Here is a 23,482-nt window from a genome sequence, read left to right as displayed (position 1 = left end):
TATTGTAGGCTGTGTAACTCCTATTGTAGGCTGTGTAACTCCATTTAAATTCTGTGGCTATTTCACAAGGTCGTGGGAAGGTCTGACAGCAACCTGCGGATGGTCATGGGTTTCATAAAGTAATAGCGTCACATTTTCATGAATATTAAATGCAGACTATTTTTTTCTTGAGTTCAGTTGTTCACCTGATATTATCTGGAACCCAGCCATAGATTAGACAAATCAGACATATATGACCAGCAACGTGTTTTCAATATTTTACATTAATTGTATATTAACTGTTATCAGCTTTTAACTGTGAGCTTGTATGAAACCTGCAAAATTGCCTGAGCATTTGAACAGTTGAAGAATCTAAGTTTGTACTGTTGGTTTATGATGAAATTTACATGCTACATAATTTTAGCACATTTGATTTAACAATGCAGCATTAAAGTAAAAGATCTCTAAAAACCTAAGTAGGCATCACTAAATAGACCACTTAAAGTTATGCATAAATATACTTTTATTTATTGTTTTTGATTTTTGTGAAAAGAGTTAAAGGCGCTCAGACATATGACTTCTAAGGTTGGCTTTATGAACTATGCTATCAGAGGTTAGAAACTCTGATGTCAGGGGAAGTTTTCCAACTCTAATGAACACATTGAGTGTTGGAATAACTCTTTTTACCCTGGAGTAGCAGATTACCAAAATTATGTTCCAAAAATTCCTTACTTCTGGTGAACTTGAGGAAAAAGAAGTGATGTGTCAGAGTTCCGAGTTCCTAGATATACCGTCAGTATGGCTCATAAAGCCCACCATAGTATCATATATTTGAATGCCCATCAACACTCTTGAAAAAAATCTGAAAAAATTAATGAAAATATTTTGATGCATAGTTTTCAGTTGTCTGTATAATGAACCATACTTCATATTTTAGCTTTGTTTTACTTCAACAAATCATCAGACTGTTGATGTTAGGCAGGTTCAGGAAATGCCTTATTCATTCAGATAACGTTTTACTTTAATGCATCACCTATCTCTTGTCACTAGCAACAGTTATGTCTACACAGGCAGCTAGATTAACTCCCTTGTTCCATCCTTCACTTGAGGAATCAGTCCATGCCTATTGTTAAAGTTAAAATATGAATTTTACATCAGTATAAATATATCAATTGTGCTGATAAGATTTTAGAAATTTGAAGGCATTGCATTAAAATTTTTATGCCAGGTCAGTAATGCTCATCACCTATATATTCATCTTAATATACTGATATACTTTTAAAAATTATCCTTCAAGTTTAAAATGTATATGGCATTAAACACAAATATAGTAAATAAATAAAAAAAAGTAGCAAATCTGTGCTGACATCATTTTTGTGTGGTAGTGTCTGTTCAGGGATGTTAGTGTTCATGTAAGATGAAATGGCTGTAGATGACAAAACAGGTGATATTCAGATTAGTTCTCATATACTTTTTCGCTTAACAGTTGGGTAATGTGTTCTAACAAGATTTTCATCCCAGTGTGAATAGGATTGCTCAGGTCTTGTGTGAAGCTGTTCAATCTGCCCTGCCATCAGACATCCTTCACCTTACTACCAGGATATTTGTAATTTTGTCCACCGTTCATGGTGGACTGTCCCAGATGTAGGGATAATTTAGTGCATGAGTGACGTGGATGAGGCACCTTCCTCTGTCTGTAATCTGATTCATGTGCCAGGCTGACAGCACAATGGGCGTTAGTATTATCCGCTTAATAGACCAGATGAGAGTATTAACCAATGTGATATAGTCAGGCGGCCTATAGACATGCTCTGATCAATACTAGACCTACTTGTGCTGATAGCCCATCTGTTAAGTATGTGCAAGACCTATAAAATCTCTCACTGTGCTGGCTGATTGTTTTGTTGTGTGGCGTAATCTAGTGGATGTGTATTGACTGATGGCCATAAGTCAGGGGTTCACCTTATCACTAGGAAGAATCCCATCCTGCAGTGTGCCACTGAGCGGGTGGGCGGAGTCTCAGCTACTGCACATTAAACAGGTATGCAATCCTGCATACAGCTTCCTCCTATAACCTGTATGTTGCAGTCCAGTTCCATTGTATGGTTCAGTTGTCTCATACAACTTGTTCCTGCTTTGTATTTCATACAGCCTATTTCTGCTTCATACTTCATACAGCCTAGTTCTGCTTCATACTTCATACAGCTTGTTCCTGCTTCATACTTTATACAGCTTGTTCCTGCTTTACATTTCATACAACTTGTTCCTTCTTCATAGTTCATACAGCTTTACATTTCATACAGCTTGTTCCTTCTTCATACTTCATGCAGATTGTTCCTTCTTCATACTTCATACAGCTTGTTCCTGCTTTACATTTCATACAGCTTGTTCCTTCTTCATACTTCATACAGCTTTACATTTCATACAGCTTGTTCCTTTTTCATACTTCACACAGCTTGTTCCTGCTTTACATTTCAGACAGCTTGTTCCGTCTCCATACTTCAAACAGCTTATTCCTGTTTCATACTTCCTATAGCCTAGTTCTGTGACATATCCTGATCCAGACATATATATATATATATATATATATATATATATATGTGTGTGTGTGTGTGTGTGTATATATATATATGCTTCACATAGCTTACTCTTCATTCATACTTCATACAGCCTAGTTATGCTTCATACAGTTCTTTTTTGTATGCCCAAAACAGCAAAACAGTCACATGATAAACCCCACCCCCACCCCACCCCCTCCTGGTCCTGGCTCCCATCTTGACATGGCACACTTACAGATTAGGGCCTTTGGGACATATCAAGACTTTAAGCATTACATTTATTGCTGCTATGTTGTTTTCTCAGAGAAAAGGCAAGTTTGTTTTAAGGTATTAATGTTTAGATTAACATCAGGCAGAACTAGATTGGATCGTATCTTACTAATTTTTATTTGTAAAGTAACACGTTGAAGCCTGGAATGAAATGAGATTGAGAGAGCCATAAAATCGGAAATAGATCTTAAATTGAAAACAGCGTGGCTGTCTGATATTGAATAATGATGTACGTGTACATTGTATGTAGCATAACCCTAATGAGTTTCCAAAACTCTCATGCAGTGGCATGTACGTATGTATTAAAATAAACTCTGATGTTTGCGAGGTAACAGGCCTGTGGGTAACAGATGTTAATGGCTGTGCTTATTTCTGTGACGAGAACCACTGACATCTGCTGTCATGTGTGTCTATCTAGCCTGTTGGACTTCTTACATGCGCATCTCTATGCATGAGCCTTAATTCAAACATTGGTGGTATAATATGGAGTTACATAATTTTGTTGTTGGTTGTGTAAATTGTTGTGAAATAGGCTATTTGCAGTCTGCACAGTTATAGTGTGAAGTGGACCCATTATATAGCTCAGGATAATGCCAGTCCTTGGGCATTTTCGTTATGGGGTCAGTGTTTTATGCTATAGTAATACATGTATGGTGTGTGGCTGTGTTGTTGTCAATAAACCCTTTAGTTTGCTGATCGGGGAATTTTACTGGAACAGAGCAAGAATTCTGTAATTAAATTACCAGCTAATGTAATAGTGCTACTGCTAGATTGGATGCCTTTTTGTTTTGAGTAGCCACATGTGTGAATCACTGTATTGCCATAACCTTCAGCGTTGTACAAATAATGGACAAACGCAGAACCTCAAAATACATCAAAGTATGGTGTGATGTAGGAATAAGAGAAATTCTCCTCTGTGTCAGATAAAAAGGTGTCTTTGTGTCTCTTCACGGAATATTAGATGTTTTCCATTGGTTGATATTGGACTGTGCCTGTGTACATCAGCATGTTTCATATTTTGTAAAGCTCCTCTTTTGAAGCCATATTTGTGAGATAGAAACTCTGTCTAGAAAATGTCTGTTGGCTACAGCCAGAGCTGAGCTATAGATAGATGTTGCCTGGTTTTAAATTACGGATATTCATTTTTTTCCTTATTGATAACCTTAGTCTTCAAGGTTTCTGTTTATGAGCGTGAATAGTCCTGTCCCTGGTGGGTGTTGATTTAATGTACCGAATGGGAAATCTGTTGATGCCAGCAAACTTCTGACATAGATTAGGAACTGAGTCAGTATCTTTACAGGCTTGCCTGCTGTAGGTTGTGATAGGAAAATCCACATCATCTTTTGGTTAAATCTTGTTTTCAGGAGGAAAATCATTAGCATCCACTAAGAACTAAATAATTCAAAGTAAAGTTTTACCAGAAGGGAAACAAATCTGTTAATTGTGCTGGTATTGAACATGGAGATGAGGACGAATACTCTCTTCATCAGGTATTTAATCAGTGAAGTCATTCAGAATGTTAATCAATAATTTAATGAAAGGCAAAACTATCTAAGATCAGGAATATGATGTCTTGTGTGAATTGATATTCGTTCTAAAGGCAGTCATCAGATGTACAAATATGTAACCATTAGGAATGGCGAGACTGGGACAATGATTTCAGCAGGTACATGTACATTCTGTGATGTCTCAAGCACCTGCTCCTACAGTTGTGGGCCATGCAGCTTGGTCTCAAAGAAGGCATATGTCCATGTAGACAGGTGTTTGTAGGGAGTTTATAATCACTATCAATAATACTTTGTGTGTAAACTTTGGAACCTTGCATCCTGATTAGTTCACACATTTGTTCCTTTGATCTGTGATAAGTGAACATATGTAATGGCAAGAGGTTGTAAGGTGAACACAGATCACATAAATTAGTCACCTCATTAAAGGCGCCCTAAACCAGCTTGTTCATACATGCAAACACTTCCATGAAAGCTGATTAACTTCGCATACATATTATAATTTTTACACTTGACTGCAGCTTCAAAATGAACAAAAAAGTGGAGATGAGTGGGTATTTTGTGAAGGGTATGATGTCAGCCAGTCATACACTGTTATGGTTGGCTGACTTCAGAGATTCTTCCAGGAGATATTTTGTGTAGGTGTTAATTGCTCTGTGATAAACTTGCGTGTTGTTCCCTGATCGACAAACCAGATTTAGCCACTGAGAGTTTTTCCAGATCTCTGTGTTCAGAGACATACATTAGGACTGTTTTTGTCTTGGATGTGTACATGTGGTCTGAAATGATGGTGGTTTTTAGGCTAGCTGAAAGTTAGCTGTGTTAGTGACCCTACAATAGGTTTCTGTTAGCATGATACATCTGTTAAAGGGTGTATAGATAGAGAAATGTATTGACAGACACAGACTGTGACTTTGAACATTTGTCAGCAGAGGGGAAATTCTGTATTTCTGTGCTGTAACTGTCTAAATAGTAGATAAATGTTGGCTTTACCATAAGACAGTTAAGAAGTTATATATGGCTCAACAGATAAACAGCAGGTTCTACATATATAGTAGCTTTCATTTGGTAATAAACACACTGCAGATTCCAACAGATTCTACGAAGGAGTTAGGGAATTTATATTTGTGAGGAAATAGAATAGAAATACTTGGTATTTTTATCAAAAAAGGTCCTTATCATGTAAAATCTTTTATCATACTCCTTTCAACCTTCCTTAACTGATTCATTGCCAGATATCAACATTTCTGGATGCCACGCGAAGTGTTACAAATGATTTTTGTATAGTCTCTTAGTTCAACGTGAAAAAAAAAAAGAAAAAACAGATAAAATGGAAGATTGTTTTGGTTCATTAATTGTGTTTATTAATTGATGTGTTACTTTGTGTCATAGTTGATTGCTTTATTTGTTTTCTAGAAAGATTTTTGTGTGCTTGTGTAATGGGCTTGTGGCAGTACATTGTACAACATAATTTGGTGACGAGAGTTAGCAGATGGTCTGTCATCTGTGATGATGGGAGCACGGTTTCTCAAATCTTTATGGTTGATTTCAGTCATAGCTTGTTTGTTAAAAGTCATTGTGAGCAAAATGCCTTTCAGAATAGTGCCTGTGAGCGCAACTCAAATACCTTAAAACTGAAATACGTATAACTGATTAATTTTTTAGATTTATGGTGAGATGTATTTATATTCTTCATCACTTCATTCATTTCACATTTGAAGGTTTAGATTTAATTGTGGTATTAAAATCATATTTTGTTTAAGAATGCGTAGAACAGATGCTGCACTTGAGGGTATTCCTTGTATTTAGCTGATTTGAAAGCTGACAAGATTGGGGTGATTTTTGTTGTGATGAAGGAGGACAGGTAGCTTCCCTGGGTGCTTTGTTGTACCTGTAAACACAAGCTATTTGGCTAAATTTACCTCACTGTTTACACAGCTCATTTTCTTTTGGCTTTTGTGGCTCTGTTGATAACATGGCGGGCTTTGTCTTGAGCATTTGTGCAGCTGTACATGTAGGAAGATTGTTTTGGTTCAGTAATTGTGTTTGGTTTCACAGAGAATCTTGGAGCATACTTGTTTAAAAGTATTGGGAATTCCATGTGGAAGAAATATTATTTTAAAGAAAGTTCATCTCTTACCATGACCAATTCGTAGATACTGCTTTAAGAGGTGGGAAAAAACATGCTTTATGAACTGGTAAGAAAAGAGGAAGTATGTGTGAAGAATTTTTTGTAATATACTGTCCAATGGCTGTGGTGAAGCCTGGTTGGCGTGGGCTGTGTGAAAAGTCAAACCGTTTTACTGACACCTCTATTGAAGGGGAGATCAGGAATGAAAAGGTTAAGAGGTTGTGCCCCCTTCCTGTATTGTTGCTTAGTTGACAAAGGATTGGGGAGGAATCCTGACGGAGAAGGTCTAATCTTTTGGCGAGAGGCTGGCGGGAAGGCGGACAGAGTTCTGGTGGCTGGCTAACTCCAGCGGATGTTTGAGAATGCGACAGAGGAACACGTTCAAGGCGTTAGAAGGATGGTGCCCCCAATTAAGTTTGGATGGTTGAGCATGGTGGAGCATAACACTGCTGCATGGCGAAGCTGAGATAGGGCCTCTGTCACTGTTTGTTCACACATTTTACTCTCCCCTGTTTGTTAGCTGGGCATGATGGTCGGCTTGCTTTAGTGCTGTGTGTGTCTGTGTCTACATGGGAGACAGCACAGACACTTTGGGGGGTGGGGGGTAGATACATGTCCATTAGATCAGTTTCAGAAAGGATATATCACCTGACATTTACTTTCTGATGTAATATGAACATATTCGAGGAGAAGAAAATTTGATGATGTTCTGAATTGAATATACACTTGTGTGGCTTGCTGACAATCAAGTGGAGCCTATGAGGCAGTATGGAAGTATGGTTGGTCATGTGACATTCCTGTTAGGTGGCAAATGACTTCATGAATTGGGAGTTGATGCCTGTCTAATGAAGATAACATTGCAAAGTGTTGTTTCTGAATGGTCTGATTATAAGGTAAGTGGAAGGAGACTTATTACTTAATAGATGGAAAGAAAAACAAAGGGGTTTTTCTGAGGTATACATATAACATGGATCAGGTAGAGCCACTGATGACATTGAGTTATTGCCCTTGTGAACTGTTCTTCAAATACACCAAAGAACCAAAGATGCCTGAAGGAATTGCATTGAGTGAGTTCAGCTGCTGTAGTTGATCTGTTACAGTTTTGATAGGAGGGAGCAGCAGGAGATGTAAGTGCTGGTGTAACAGGAAATTTAGGTGTACATTGTTAGATCAGTCCCTCTGTTTGATCAGCCCCTCCCATCAGTACAGCAGTATTTGTTTACACTTCAGTCGCACATAGGAAGGACGAGGTTCTCCCCCACCTCTGCCTGGTGAAATATGCTCAGGTACCACGTGAAATGAAATTGCAATAAATAAATTGTTTATAAGGGTACAAAGTCTGAAGGTTCTCACTCCAAATGTCAAGCTCCAGAGTGTAACATTTCCAAACACAGAGCTTCTACAATGATGTAGGTTTTGGTTTGACTCTCACCTATACGAAACTAAGTCCCATTGTGCCTGATCACAGTCTCAGCAGCCAATCAGCACCTACCTACACGCCACTAATACCACTGCCTGATCACAGTCTCGCCACTCAACCAGCTCCTACCTACACGCCACTAATACCACTGCCTGATCACAGTCTCGCCACTCAACCAGCTCCTACCTACACGCCACTAATACCACTGCCTGATCACAGTCTCACCACTCAACCAGCTCCTACCTACACGCCACTAATCCCACTGTGCCTGATCACAGTCTCACCACTCAACCAGCTCCTACCTACACGCCACTAATCCCACTGTGCCTGATCACAGTCTCACCACTCAACCAGCTCCTACCTACACGCCACTAATCCCACTGTGCCTAATCACAGTCTCAGCACTCAACCAGCTCCTACCTACACGCCACTAATCCCACTGTGCCTGATCACAGTCTCAGCACTCAACCAGCTCCTACCTACACGCCACTAATCCCACTGTACCTGATCACAGTCTCAGCACTCAACCAGCTCCTACCTACACGCCACTAATACCACTGTGGCTGATCACAGTCTCACCACTCAACCAGCTCCTACCTACACGCCACTAATCCACTGTGCCTGATCACAGTCTCAGCACTCAACCAGCTCCTACCTACACGCCACTAATCCCACTGTGCCTAATCACAGTCTCACCACTCAACCAGCTCCTACCTACACACCACTAATCCCACTGTGCCTAATCACAGTCTCACCACTCAACCAGCTCCTACCTACACGCACTAATCCCACTGTGCCTGATCACAGTCTCAGCACTCAACCAGCTCCTACCTACACGCCACTAATACCACTGTGGCTGATCACAGTCTCAGCACTCAATCAGCACCTACCTACACGCCACTAATACCACTGTGGCTGATCACAGTCTCAGCACTCAACCAGCACCTACCTACACGCCACTAATACCACTGTGGCTGATCACAGTCTCAGCACTCAACCAGCTCCTACCTACACGCACTAATCCCACTGTGACTGATCACAGTCTCAGCACCCAACTAGCACATTCAAGGTCAGAGTCATTTCCCCTGGGGTTTGTTCAGCTATCCTACTACCCTGCCGTCGTCTAGCCAGCGTCACTCACCAATTAAGGCACTATTGATTAGATTCAATACTTAAACTCCAGAATCTGAGATTTCCTAGATCTGTTTATTCGATCCTGTCTATTTTTGGGCTTGAGAATACATTCTGTTACCCTTCATTTGTAAGACAAGTCAAATGCCATGCCAATTCAGGGTCTTGAATGAAGACATTGTCTTGAGCACCCATCCTTGAGCTTATAAATTGCCGAGGGCACAAGCATCTCCGGACCACGTTGCTAACCCCTTCTGTGTGAGCTCCATACTTCTAAACCCCATACTTCACTCATTCTTTAGCATGTACTGAGTCAGAAATAAAAGATAAAATCAAAGATGAGTCGTGTCAGATAACACAAATTAACCAACAGGCCAAATAAAGATGAACCATATATAAATTTGAAATGTATTTTTTTTTTTTTCAATTTTTCATGTTTTTCTCACATCTTGTAAATTGGGAATATTCATTACTATGAGATCAGTGACTGGACTAAAAACATGTGCACCAGAAATTCTGGAGGATTTATAGAAGTGATATCATCAGATGATTAAGGTAGTTGTATAATTGTCTGCGTGCATGTTGTCAAGGTCTTTCAGTTTGATCCGATATCTGTTTCTGTGATTAAATAGTTGTGAGTGGTTAATAAGTGCAGGAAGCCATAAATACAGCACATTATTGGATGTTGGTACAAGATGTGGCATTATTCCTAGATCACTCACAGCACATTATTGGATGTTGGTACAAGATGTGGCATTATTCCTAGATCACTCACAGCACATTATTGGATGTTGGTACAAGATGTGGCATTATTCCTAGATCACTCACAGCACATTATTGGATGTTGGTACAAGATGTGGCCTTATTCCTAGATCACTCACAGCACATTATTGGATGTTGGTACAAGATGTGGCGTTATTCCTAGATCACTCAAAGCACATTATTGGATGTTGGTACAAGATGTGGCATTATTCCTAGATCACTCACAGCACAGCACATTATTGGATGTTGGTACAAGATGTGGCATTATTCCTAGATCACTCAAAGCACATTATTGGATGTTGGTACAGATGTAGCATTATTCCTAGATCACTCACAGCACATTATGGATGCTGGTACAAGATGTGGCATTATTCCTAGATCACTCAAAGCACATTATTGGATGTTGGTACAAGATGTGGCATTATTCCTAGATCACTCACAGCACATTATTGGATGTTGGTACAAGATGTAGGCAGTTATTCCTAGATCACTCAAAGCACATTATTGGATGTTGTACAAGATGTGGCATTATTCCTAGATCACTCAAAGCACATTATTGGATGTTGGTACAAGATGTGGCATTATTCCTAGATCACTCACAGCACATTATTGGATGTTGGTACAAGAGGTGGCATTATTCCTAGATCACTCACAGCACATTATTGGATGTTGGTACAAGATGTGGCATTATTCCTAGATCACTCAAAGTACATTATTGGATGTTGGTACAAGATGTGGCATTATTCCTAGATCACTCACAGCACATTATTGGATGTTGGTACAAGATGTAGCGTTATTCCTAGATCACTCAAAGCACATTATTGGATGTTGGTACAAGATGTGGCATTATTCCTAGATCACTCACAGCACATTATTGGATGTTGGTACAAGATGTGGCATTATTCCTAGATCACTCAAAGTACTTATTGGATGTTGGTACAAGATGTGGCATTATTCCTAGATCACTCACAGCACATTATTGGATGTTGGTACAAGATGTAGCGTTATTCCTAGATCACTCAAAGCACATTATTGGATGTTGGTACAAGATGTGGCATTATTCCTAGATCACTCAAAGTACATTATTGGATGTTGGTACAAGATGTGGCATTATTCCTAGATCACTCACAGCACATTATTGGATGTTGGTACAAGATGTAGCGTTATTCCTAGATCACTCAAAGCACATTATTGGATGTTGGTACAAGATGTGGCATTATTCCTAGATCACTCACAGCACATTATTGGATGTTGGTACAAGATGTGGCATTATTCCTAGATCACTCAAAGTACATTATTGGATGTTGGTACAAGATGTGGCATTATTCCTAGATCACTCACAGCACATTATTGGATGTTGGTACAAGATGTAGCGTTATTCCTAGATCACTCAAAGCACATTATTGGATGTTGGTACAAGATGTGGCATTATTCCTAGATCACTCAAAGTACATTATTGGATGTTGGTACAAGATGTGGCATTATTCCTAGATTGCTAATTTTTCCTCACATATGAAAGAGAAAGTTTCTGTGCAGTTCATGTGCCTTTGTAATTTACTTTTGGGGGCCCTCCGTGTCTAAGTTGGTTAGCACGCTAGAGCAGCGTAATGACCCAGGAGCCTCTCACCAATGAGGTCGCTGTAAGTTCAAGTCCAGCTCATGCTGGCTTCCTCTCCTGCTGAAAGTGGGAAGGTCTGCCAGTACCTGTGGATAGTTGTCGGTTTCCCCCGCGCTATGCCTGGTTTCCTCCCACCATAATGCTGGCCGCCATCATATAAGTCAAATATTCTTGAGTACAGCGTAAAACAACAATCAAATCAAATAAATCGTAATTTGATTTGAAGACAAAATCTGCAATGGTTGAGTTGGCCAACAAAGCTTTACGAAGAGTATAATTTTGTCATTCTACTCAGATTATTGTCTCGGAACGTGCAGTGTGAGAATTACAGTACATATATGCACAAAGAATCTTATAGCTACACATGCCAATCAAGTTTGCTGTTGTTATGAAATGTGTAGAATCCAAGTGTTTTGTATCAAGTTCAGAAAAAATGTGATTCATTAATAATGGAATAGGAAAGTTTTAAAATTATGATATTCATTTAAGTGCAATGTGCTCATAATATAACAGTGGATGTGTGTATATACATGTGTATGTGTGTGTAAAGAAATGGCTGGTGAAATGAAATTTATATTATTTTTTATTGACTTAAATGTATAAAAGTGATTTTTGCTGTCTTGCATGTGCAAGCTATGCTGAATTATTTAAGACAGGGAACCAACTAATTATTGAGCAATATACATTAATGAGATGAAGATAAAGTGTTTTTCTCAGTGTTCACTGTGGCGTGAAATGTAATAGGAGTTAAACAAAGCAAGAATAGTGGATAAAAAGTATGGGCCGGTAATGATGTCCTTGTTGGTGTATTATGAGCTCTGTCACTGTCTTAAGGAGGTTCAGGTCATCTGAGAGAGTTCTCTGTAAATGTATGTGATGTAGGACTGACTGCTAGAGGTTGTACAATGTATGTGAGATCATATCAGTGGGGATTGCTAAATCCTCCCATACATTTTCATAATTTTTTTGATGTGATGTTTTAATATGCATCCTAGTTTGAGGAATCATACAACATGTTCCAAGATCAAAAATATCACAATCTGTATTTAATTAGGTCAGCAGAACTGAAACCTGATTGGTTGCTTTTTAATTGGGATGTTCCCATCTGTGTGATGTATTCATATATTTCAGTGTACTCTACTAGTCTGAACCTCAAGGGCCTTTGCTTTGGATTTTATCACCAGGGTAGATTTCAGTGAAACGGCTATTGTTTTTAGGCAGCCAACAACTTTGTGACTTCTGGTAATTCAAGCTTACAGTGTGTTTTAATTGCCAGCTAGCTGTTCAGGAACTGGTTTACCTGTATTCAGCAGTGGTTGTGTATATCTGTACATGTATGTCCTGAAGGTCTGAAAAGCTAACTGATCACAAAGCAATTTATAGTCCAGACTAGTCAGCAGTGAAGGTGAAAATTGACCCGGTATTTGTAGGTTATAGCTTATGGGGTTGATAGGCCTGGTGATAGGAGCTTGAAATAGTGACTGGAGTTTTATACTAGTGGAGTTGAGTTGGCCTTGTGCTGACCTGGTTAGAAGCCTGAGATAAGACAGAGGCACAGCTGTGTTTGAGAGCGGAGAAAGTGTACATACAGTGTAAATCAGGCTGGTCTGCCGTTATGTATGCCTTCCCTCTTGTACTGGACCGGACTGGCTATCCCTACCCTTATCACTATGTGGATGTCAGGCCTGTGAAGGTAAGCCATTTACAACACCTTAACCTGTCCTTAGAGTCACCTTAACTCCAGCACCTGCAGGGCAGGCCAGGGCTGGGTGGGGGTGGGTGAGGGAAGTGGGGTACATTGTGGGGATTGCATGACTCGCTGGTTGGCTGGCTGGCTGGGCCCAAATAATGGCTGGTGGGTGCTATGTTACAAGCCCTTGACTGACTACACTGGTTAATATACAGCCTGACCAGTCATTGAGCCAGCTAACCCCACGCGCCTGGCATTGGCAGCATTCCCTCCTTAATATGAACAGTACTACATTACTGTGATTGGAGTATGAGCCTTCTCAGGTGTAGCCTTTACATTTATCATGCCAATATCACATTGTCTGCCATTTTTGTGACCACTCTCCCTGCCCGAATACTGGGGGATAAATGGGGGGATATAGATGTGTTACATCAGGGTGATGTATCGGGGCTGTGTAGGTAAGGGATAATGTTGTAGGGGTTAAGGCTCTCTATTTCCACCACAGTGATTTCCCACCCCTCATTATGTGGCTATTCTGGAATCTGTGACACCTCATGGATCAATTTGCCAGCTATGTCAGGGTAAGTTCTGGTTTATAACACAGCCCCATGGATTTTTCTGTGCCAAAGACTAGGGTACATTGTTCATGTGGGTCAGGACACACTGTTTACAGGACTACCAGGATGTAGCTTCTCTTACTCACCGCCTGGCTCTACATCTAGCTGTTTTGCCTGTACTGGTTGAGTGGGATGATGACTGAGTACCCCTCTGATTACACATTTGTGTCTGTCCATCACCACTCTGTTACAGTGTTTGCACCTTTGACACCAACACTACCATTAAAACCAAGGCCTTGATGCTGCTGTATTAGAGTTCTCTATAAGGGCAGTGTAAGCTGGATGCTGTGGGTCCAGCATAATACAACCTAGACATCCATTATAACTCTGTCAGATTCAATACTATCTGTTAATCTAATGAGTTCAATTATTTACCAGTCTGTAGATACATCTTCAGGTGCAACAAATGTTCGTACTCTCATTAAAGACACTTATTAATGTAAAAATATCTAAAAATTTAACGAAAAGATCTCTGTTGCAAGGCTAGTATTCTTAACCCTCTAACTATAAACCTGTTTCAAGATGTGGACCACTGCCGTTTTATCAGCAGATATGTGCAATGTACCTGGATTAGATCTGATATCAGTTTTTGTAGGCTGTTGTACATACAGTGTAGAACTGTGGCTGGTTTAATAAGCAGGTGTAGATACAGTGTAGGATTGTGGCTGGCTTAAATAGGCAGTTGTAGATACAGTGTAGAACTGTGGCTGGTTTAATAAGCAGGTGTAGATACAGTGTAGAACTGTGGCTGGTTTAATAAGCAGGTGTAGATACAGTGTAGAACTGTGGCTTGTTTAATAAGGAGGTGTAGATACAGTGTAGAACTGTGGCTGGTTTAATAAGCAGGTGTAGATACAGTGTAGAACTGTGGCTGGTTTAATAAGCAGGTGTAGATACAGTGTAGAACTGTGGCTGTTTTAATAGACTGTGATTGGCTGTGCTGCCAATACTGATATTCTGGCAGTTAACATGAAATGCCCATCAGTTCCCCAGTTGCTTGAGCTTTAGAGCTTACTCAGCCACTTATCAAAGCTCATTGATCATATCTGAAATTATTCATCTTTAATAATTAGCAGGTTCTGGAACTAACAGCTTTGTAGTAACATATTTGACTGGGATACATGTAAGTGCAAGGAAATCACATCTTAATAAATGGCAGAGTGATCTGCTTTCAGGGAAAAAAGGAAATAAGTATGATTGGAGTATTGGATATGTAATAGCCAGTATGGCACCAACACATGTGACGACCAATGATTGGTGTGTTGCACATGTAATAGCCTGTATGGCACCGACACCTGACGACCAATGATTGGTGTATTGCACATGTAATAGCCTGTATGGCACCAAAACATGTGACGACCAATGATTGGTGTATTGCATATATAATAGCCTGTATGGCACCAACACATGTGACGACCAATGATTGGTGTATTGCACATGTAATAGCCTGTATGGCACCAAAACATGTGGGGACCAATGATTGGTGTATTGCACATGTAATAACCTGTATGGCACCAACACATGTGACAACCAGTGATGGGTGTATTGCACATGTAATAGCCTGTATGGCACCAAAACATGTGACGACCAATGATTGGTGTATTGCATATATAATAGCCTGTATGGCACCAACACATGTGACGACCAATGATTGGTGTATTGCACATGTAATAGCCTGTATGGCACCAAAACATGTGACGACCAATGATTGGTGTATTGCATATATAATAGCCTGTATGGCACCAACACATGTGACGACCAATGATTGGTGTATTGCACATGTAATAGCCTGTATGGCACCAAAACATGTGGGGACCAATGATTGGTGTATTGCACATGTAATAACCTGTATGGCACCAACACATGTGACAACCAGTGATGGGTGTATTGCACATGTAATAGCCTGTATGGCACCAAAACATGTGACGACCAATGATTGGTGTATTGCATATATAATAGCCTGTATGGCACCAACACACGTGACGACCAGTGATGGGTGTATTGCACATGTAATAGCCTGTATGGCACCAAAACATGTGGGGACCAATGATCGATGTATTGCACATGTAATAGCCTGTATGGCACCAACCCATGGAATGACCAATGAATGGTGTATTGCACATGTAATAGCCTGTACGGCACCAACACATGTGACGACCAGTGATAGGTGTATTGCACGTGTAATAGCCTGTATGGCACCAAAATATGTGACAGCCAGTGATGGGTGTATTGCACATGTAATAGCCTGTATGGCACCAACGCGTGACGACCAGTGGTAGGTGTATTGCATATGCAATAGCATTTATACCTTCATAACATCTTATGACGTGTATTTCATGTACTTTAGCTTCTACTCATTTGGCAACTGCACGAGGAATATATCATGTATGTAACAATAATCTACTGGAGATAATTTCTAGTCCCTTGGCACTATTGCCAAGCGTGTACATTTACTCATACAGACATCCCTGTATGTAACATGGCAGTGTTAGATCTAAAACCTTACTGTGTCTGTGGTAAGGACACTAATCAATCTGGTTTGGAAAATTTCAAATGTTATTCATAAAATTCAAAGAAAAAACAAGAAAACTGAAAAGATTCCCAGCTAGTTTCGTTTTTAAACAATTTATTTATTTATGTTACTTGATTGGTGTTTTACGCCGTACTCAAGAATATTTCACGTACACGACTGTAGCAGGCATTATGATGGGAGGAAATGGGCAGACGCCAGGGGAAACCCATGAGCGTTTTTCAAACAAGGACACAACCACAAATTATAGGATATACCTCTGCATGAAATTATTGGAGAAACTAGGTTTCTAGTCGATCAGCATTTCTGCTAGGTTTATACATGTACAACCCTGTATGTAATGTGATTAATGAAGAACGTGTCTATTCCTTGGGCACTTCTGCCAGGCATTTACATGTACCCGGTATATATTTATTACCCACAAACCTGATGGCCTTTCAATCAGTGAAAAATTCCTGAGGACTAGCGGTGTTGAAATATCAGCCTGATGGATAAACCTTGTTTTAAATTTTTGAAGTCATCAGATTAAAGTTTGTCAATTTAATATGAGGTTAGAATCTGCGTTAAAGGCAAAGCACAAGTGAAGCAGTTGCCCCCTGTAACTGATGACAATTCACATAATAGATAGGAAACAAGCCAGTCTAATTAGATACAGACGTTGGCTGAAGTTAGACAGCTTGATGAATATTTCAATGAGCTCTATGTGTTGAATTAGTTTTTTTGTCAAGCGTAACATCCGTCAGCTAGCCTGATACATACAGCTGTGAACAAAACCTACAGCATGTGACTTAGTTTTCTCTGAGCCTTCATTATGGCCTTGTTTTTTAACATGCCCAGCAGCCATCCCTGCCATTGGATTCAGGGAGGTCCGCTGATAGAACGGCACAGCAGCATTCCCCGCCCCCGGGCTCTGTTTAATTAATGTCAGCCCCTATAACATTCAGAGTTATGCAGACCAAAATGGTGAATTGTCTCCTTTTTTGTCTGTTTCATCCTTACCACCTAGATTAAAATTGTGACCGTATACAATGTTACATGGTGTTTGCATGGACTGCTTTGTTATAATATATACCGTATAGGTATAGGAGCCCTCTTAATGTGCCGTGGGAGACATGGTTTTTATTAAGGCTTCCTCAACTAAAATATTCTATACATATTTTATATATTCAGAACATATATAATTCTAGAGCTCTCTATATTATATATGGGGAAAAAAACTCTGCTTCAATTCCTGGACAGTTGCTAGAAAAAATTCACCTCTGTGAGCAAATTGTGAATGTCGTTAATTGAACATATTAGAATAGTTTTCTCCAGGTTTCATTCAGGTCAGCCATTGGGGATATTTGAATCATTTTGTCGTTCTCTCCTCATAATGTTGGTCCTCAGCAGTAGATGTGCACATACACCTGTTATACAAAACGTAGGCTCAGTTTTGTGGGAGAAGGTTGTCTTTTGTGGGAAAATAAAGGATTAGGTCTAGCTGGCACTGATTTAGTAACAGCTTAAAATCAGGTGGTTATCTGGACACTGAGTGATTTACTACAGGCGGGGGGGAGGGGGGTGGAGTAGATGTTCTTGTTCCGAAAAAATTTAAATAATACATGGTATACAAATCTGTTAAGTTTTGTAGAGTAATACCCTCTTGTTGTGAGATTCTTATTTAAGATTGTTGGCGGAGATAGTAGCCAGTTGTCAGATAGGAGTTGATCAGTATTATGTCACTGTGACGGCTCGAAGCTGATTGGTTCCTGGATTGACCAGTATGGCTGAACTAGACCACCTATACATCAGGTTATTGATCGGCCTACATCCATTACTGTGTCATCGGCCACTTATACATGCAGTTAGAGAAAGCATGGCCTCCAGACAGCCGATTCCTTAGCCAAGCCTTCCCCATTCACCACCACTCACTGGGTTTAAAAGCCTCTTAATTAGGGCTAGGCGGCGCTGATAAGATATGAAGAGTCTAGTACATGTAACTAGCAGCAGTGAAGGAAATGGAGATTGCCTTGGCTCTAGTTCTTACTACACATCCCAGCTGTACATGGAACCAGACCTTGTCTACTTCTGAACGTTGTTTTATCAGATTTCTCCTGCTAGGAGACAAAATTGTTTCCCTGTTTTTCACTGAACATAATTCTTATTCATAAATATTGAATCTTTGTACCAATTATTTTTCTTGGTGAATTGATATCACTGTCCAGATCAGTACAGATGTAATTTATACATTTTCTCAACTCTCAGTTACAAAAATAAGCAGATTTTAAGTGTTGATGAAAGGAGGAATCCTTCAAAAGAACTTGCATATCGCATGCAAAGATCAAATGAAACAGGTTGATCTTAACTATGTATGCATTGAAACATTTGTCATTTTAAATTTTTTATTCTTTTCCACATAATCAGGCTTCAGAAATAAATGTGATGTGTTGTTATTCTGGGTAGAGCAGTAATTTTTCCCTTGAGAAACTGTGGTTAGGATTTGGACTGTAGGTTAAGGGAAATGCTAGGTCAGTAAGAGCTGATAGATTTGGTTATTTATTTAATTTATGTTTTACGCTGAGCTAAAGAATATTTCACTTATAAAACGATGGCCAGCATTATGGTGGGAGGAAACCAAACAGAGCCCATGGGAAAACCATGACCATTGCAGGTTGCTGACAGACCTTCGCACCTACGTCCGGAGAGGAAGACAGCATGTGTTGGACTTGAACTCTCAGCATCTGCATTGGTGACATGCTCCTGTATCATTCCGCTGCACTAGCATGCTAACCACCTCGGCCAAGGAGGCCCCTCAATAAGAGTTGGAGTGGTCAGTTGTCTGGCGTCTCAGAAATAACGATTAAGACCTCATATAGTTGTCGCCTTATGTAGCTTAATGGAGAGTAAGCTGTGCTAGAACAAAGTCATGGTGCCCGTTGTTGTGGTGCCCGTTGTTGTGGTGCCCTGACACCTATTTTATTTTGTGTTTTACTAGGGAGCCAAAACTAAAATATCCAAAAATATAATAAAAATAGAAGTGAAAATCCACATTTGTATTATGTCTCACCTATTGTTCTTTACGATTTACCTGTTTTACAAGGCTTTTTGATGACATTAAGATATCTTTAACACAAACAATTGCTCACGCAGTCCACGTTTTCCACAAATTAGCTAATTTTTCTTTTGTTTTTATACATTGATAAAAGAGTCATTCTGGCTGTAAGTAAAAATTTAAATTGTTGTGACCTAAGTAGCTAGGATTAAGACCTCGCTTGGTACAGTTGTAACATTTGGATGAAGTGGAATATGGGCAGAGCTGTAACACTGCATTGTGTTGCTCATTGCTGATGATAATAATAATAATACTTTATTTTCTGAGGGAGATTGATTAGTTACAAGACCAGTCTTCCTTGAATCCCTCATACATATACGCAAAAGTTTATTTACAAAGTTGGTACAGTTTATGTAAAGTATAGAAGATCCTGATATAAGATGATCAAAGACTGTATACAATGCAGTGCATCATAGACAGTTTCATACTTAATCTTAGAGACATATTTTGACATGATAAACATTTCCATTCTATTTTTAAAACATTGCCATGCTGTGATATTTTATCATGTGTACAAAGTCAGTTCCATAATGTCACACCAGAATATCTGAAAGAATTTTTAATGGCATTGGTTGTAGGTTTTGGAGGGATGAGGTTCATGAAGGTGATAGATCGAAGGTTATTTCGATAGACAGTTGCAGCATAGGTAAACTGGCTGAAAAGGTAGCTTGAAGTTAATCCGTTTAGGCATTTAAACATTAGTTGCTTGGGCGTATATGTAGTGGAGATTGCGATTAAGACCTGATACAGTTGTAACATTACCACACCAAGCTTCTGGTGTAATACGATCTTGGCTGTGGTGCAGGAACTACCTGGGACATGACTACTTAGTTCAGCTATTGTACCCTTCCATAAAAGAGAATTAATGAGGCAATGTGCTATGTTATTTTATTGATTGTAAGCCAACACCTGTGTGTGTATGTTAAAGTTGGCCTGCAGCTCGTATTGTCAGCAGGATGGCAACCTGTAATTAACGGCTCTGATCTCCTTCAAATCTTCTGTCCCAGACAGATATGTATCAGGTGTTACATCTACATGTCCTCTTTTATTTACTTGCTGTTGAACTAGATTAGAGTGGAAAATCAGATAACACAAATTCCCTGATTACAGGCCTTTGTATTATGGTATGATGGATAATGAAAATCTGTTTGATTTCTGTAGGTTATATTTGTAATTTCTTTCAGTCTGCCCAGTTATCTTCATTCTTAAGCCTGATCACAGTTGTATGCGTAAAATATTGTTGAATAGGATGTTAAAAAAAGAACAGCAAAAAAAACAAGAAAAAGGACAAACAAAACAGTATAACCAATAAATTGACCATTGGTTAGCAACATATACTACTCTTCTAAATTTTGCGTTGGGATTTTTGTTAACCATCTTAAAATATGTCAGGTATAATCCAGAAAACCTCTTTGACAAATGATGTGTATTATGAGTTATTAGTAGACAGGTAATTCCGATCTCAAAGGATGTCACAGTCAGAAATCAATACATAAGTAGCTTTTTTGTTTTTTTCTGGAACTTGGCTTAAAAGGTTTCTGGATTCTTAGAATGTATCATTCTTAGAAACATGTGTTTTTTAGGTTTCATGTTTTTTTTTGGGTTTTTTGTAAAATAAGTAACTGTGCTGAAAATTTTGATGACAAGAGTCAAATATCAGAATGATAATTTTCCCAAATTGTCCCCTCAGAAAACTCGACAATTACAGAGAACGATACCCATCTGGATTTTCTTGGAAACGTTGAGAACTACAGTTACAGTAGAAATATCTTGTGTCAAGTTTTTTTCATGTGTTTGAACTTCATCCTTTCTCTGACCAAAAAGGAAAAAACCAAGATGTTTGCATTTCATAGTTTGAAACGCCCATCTTTATTCTCAGTATCAATCTGAAATGTCATGTATGACACACGATAAGCCAGTTACATGTGCGGCTTGTAATCCCACAAATCTTGTTAATGCTCTTTACCCACGCTATACCCATGCTTTACTCTCTGTCTGGTAGTTTGCAGCTTTAACTTTCATTTTCATGTATCTTGTGCATTGCTGAAGAATGAGTTGATTTGTGAGCAGGTTATTTGAAAAAAGCTGTGTTAAGTGGACGTCTGTCTTAATGCATAGAGAATGCTTTCATATGTTCTGTCTGCAGAGATTTCCCTATAAAAGCCACACATTGATTTTTTTCTAGCACTCTCTTGAATGACAAGTTTAAATATTGATAGCCTGACTTCCTTAAGGTTTGCACAGGTAAATTGGCTGAGTCAATAGGCTGTCCTGTCTGTCAACACAACCTGTCAGTCACTGCACACGTGGGCATTTACATCAGTTCAGAAAGGAAACAAAAGTTTCTAGCAGCACACTATAAGCAGCTTCTGATGATCAGTGCTGTGATCAAGAATTACCGTAGAGAATTTTGAAGAGGATATGTGTATTTCCATCCCTCTTCTCATCATTAGTACCTTGGATGTTATTGATGTCCTGGAAAGAGGATTCCTCAAGATGGACAGGAAGTAATTACATTGATGTCTTACAATCAGACCATTATCTTGTCTTTAATTCTCCTGGGCTGTAGCATATGGGATCGATGACCTTACAACGGCCAAATCGCATTTTAAGATTGGATGTTCTGTGCGAGTACAATCAGAACCCGATTCAATAATACATAGGTAGCTGCATGTATCATCCTGCATGGTTAAGTGTAACCATTTTCACAGTCAGAGATATAACCTGATGAATGTTGATGGCCGATCAGTCACTGCTGTAACAGAAGTTCATGCTACTGATTACAAGCACCACCACATCACTGCAGGTATTGAATTTGATTCGTACATAATTTTCAGAAGTGAGTCACAAGAGGCATATGATAAATATCATCTATCACCATGCCTGTTAGCTGTATAGGCCTTGCCATTTCTCTCTTGATTCTCTCCACGGTCTTCACCTTTGGGTTACAGGTGTGAGGAATTCGGTCAACAGGTGAGTCGTACATTAAATGGGGATTTGGATATGGCCTCCAGTTATAATCCTCTACATGGTCGGGGTTCCACAAATGTAGAAAAAGATATATCTGGTCAGATCATTGACATAGTAGACCACCAAGACCTAACTGTGGGATTGAGTGTGTGATTTACAGGCATTGATGTTTTGATTGTCACAGATGACTATCATGTGGATGGAATGAACCTTCCTTTTCCCAACCTAGTCATTAGTTGTATCATTTTACCTGAGTCTGATTATAAACCGATTGATTGGTTGATGTACAAGTAATGTCTATGTCCAGATTATTACACTTAGTTGTATGTGACACTGACCAAGGATAAGGTCAGTAGGGAGTTCCTACATTACTGTGTTAAAACCACAACACCTGACAGCTACATGTGCTTACTGCCCCCCACTGTGGTCCAGGGAAATGAACATTATAGCAGAGAGACTACATGTATACTGTATTTAGTCATTGATGTTCAACCATGTTGATCAGGCTGATAATGACACAGTCAGCCACAGTGACAAATCTGGGATAAGAATTCATTATGTTGTGTTAATGTTATGGTGGCTGTCTTAAATCTCCAGTATATAGACATGCATGTGATGAGATCTCTTACTTGACAGATATTAGTTGCTGATATTACCTTTCTATGCTCGTTATCTGATTGCCTGATATACTTACCCGTTCTCGTTCACTTTGACTGATATGATTTCTCCAGATCGTTATCAGGCTCAAACTTCTAATGAAGTGTAACGCCTAATCAGTACTACTGTGTATGTTTGCTGTAAATGGTAGAAAACTGTTAAGTGATTGTAAAGACATACCTGTATTACACCCACATCATGGCACATGAAATCATGGAGACAAGCCGCTTTGTATTGTAGACCATATCCCCATGGTTCTGGTTTGGGTGGTCCTGACTTTATTTCCCTGATTTGCACATTGGCCCCAGATCACCCACACGCTGTAGTCAGCAGCTTTTGTAGGACTAATTGTTATTCTTCCTCCTCTTCGCCGGATCTCATTTGTCTTTGTCATCTGCTCTGTGGGCTGTGACTGAAACGGGATGTTGTTCTCTCAAAGAAATGTCAGATTTGTTCTAATTCATAATGTAATCAGCCTTAGTGGTTTAACATTTGTAAGCCTTACTCAGTTTTGGACATGATACAGAGCTCACATGAAAGAACAAATCAAAGG

The 23,482-nt window shown here is 39.3% G+C and overlaps 1 protein-coding gene across 10 annotated transcripts in view; it reads left to right on the top strand.

The window, feature by feature from the left end:
• Positions 1-23,482, top strand: part of LOC135468811 (nuclear hormone receptor HR96-like) — a 173,964-nt gene that overhangs the window by 85,536 nt on the left and 64,946 nt on the right. The window contains exon 1 of one of the 10 annotated variants that reach the window (XM_064747241.1): positions 12,909-13,067. The exons of 8 other annotated variants lie outside the window; for them this stretch is intronic. In XM_064747241.1, the coding sequence (XP_064603311.1) occupies positions 12,990-13,067 (78 nt within the window). In that variant the 5' untranslated portion in view covers positions 12,909-12,989. Of the gene's footprint in view, positions 1-12,908; positions 13,068-23,482 lie in introns of those variants that run through there. One more of the 10 variants, XM_064747242.1, reaches the window with a different exon arrangement.

The sequence above is a fragment of the Liolophura sinensis genome, chromosome 6 (genome assembly GCF_032854445.1).
Source record: "Liolophura sinensis isolate JHLJ2023 chromosome 6, CUHK_Ljap_v2, whole genome shotgun sequence".
NCBI lineage: Eukaryota > Metazoa > Mollusca > Polyplacophora > Chitonida > Chitonidae > Liolophura > Liolophura sinensis.
This window is presented reverse-complemented; position numbering and strand designations above follow the sequence as displayed.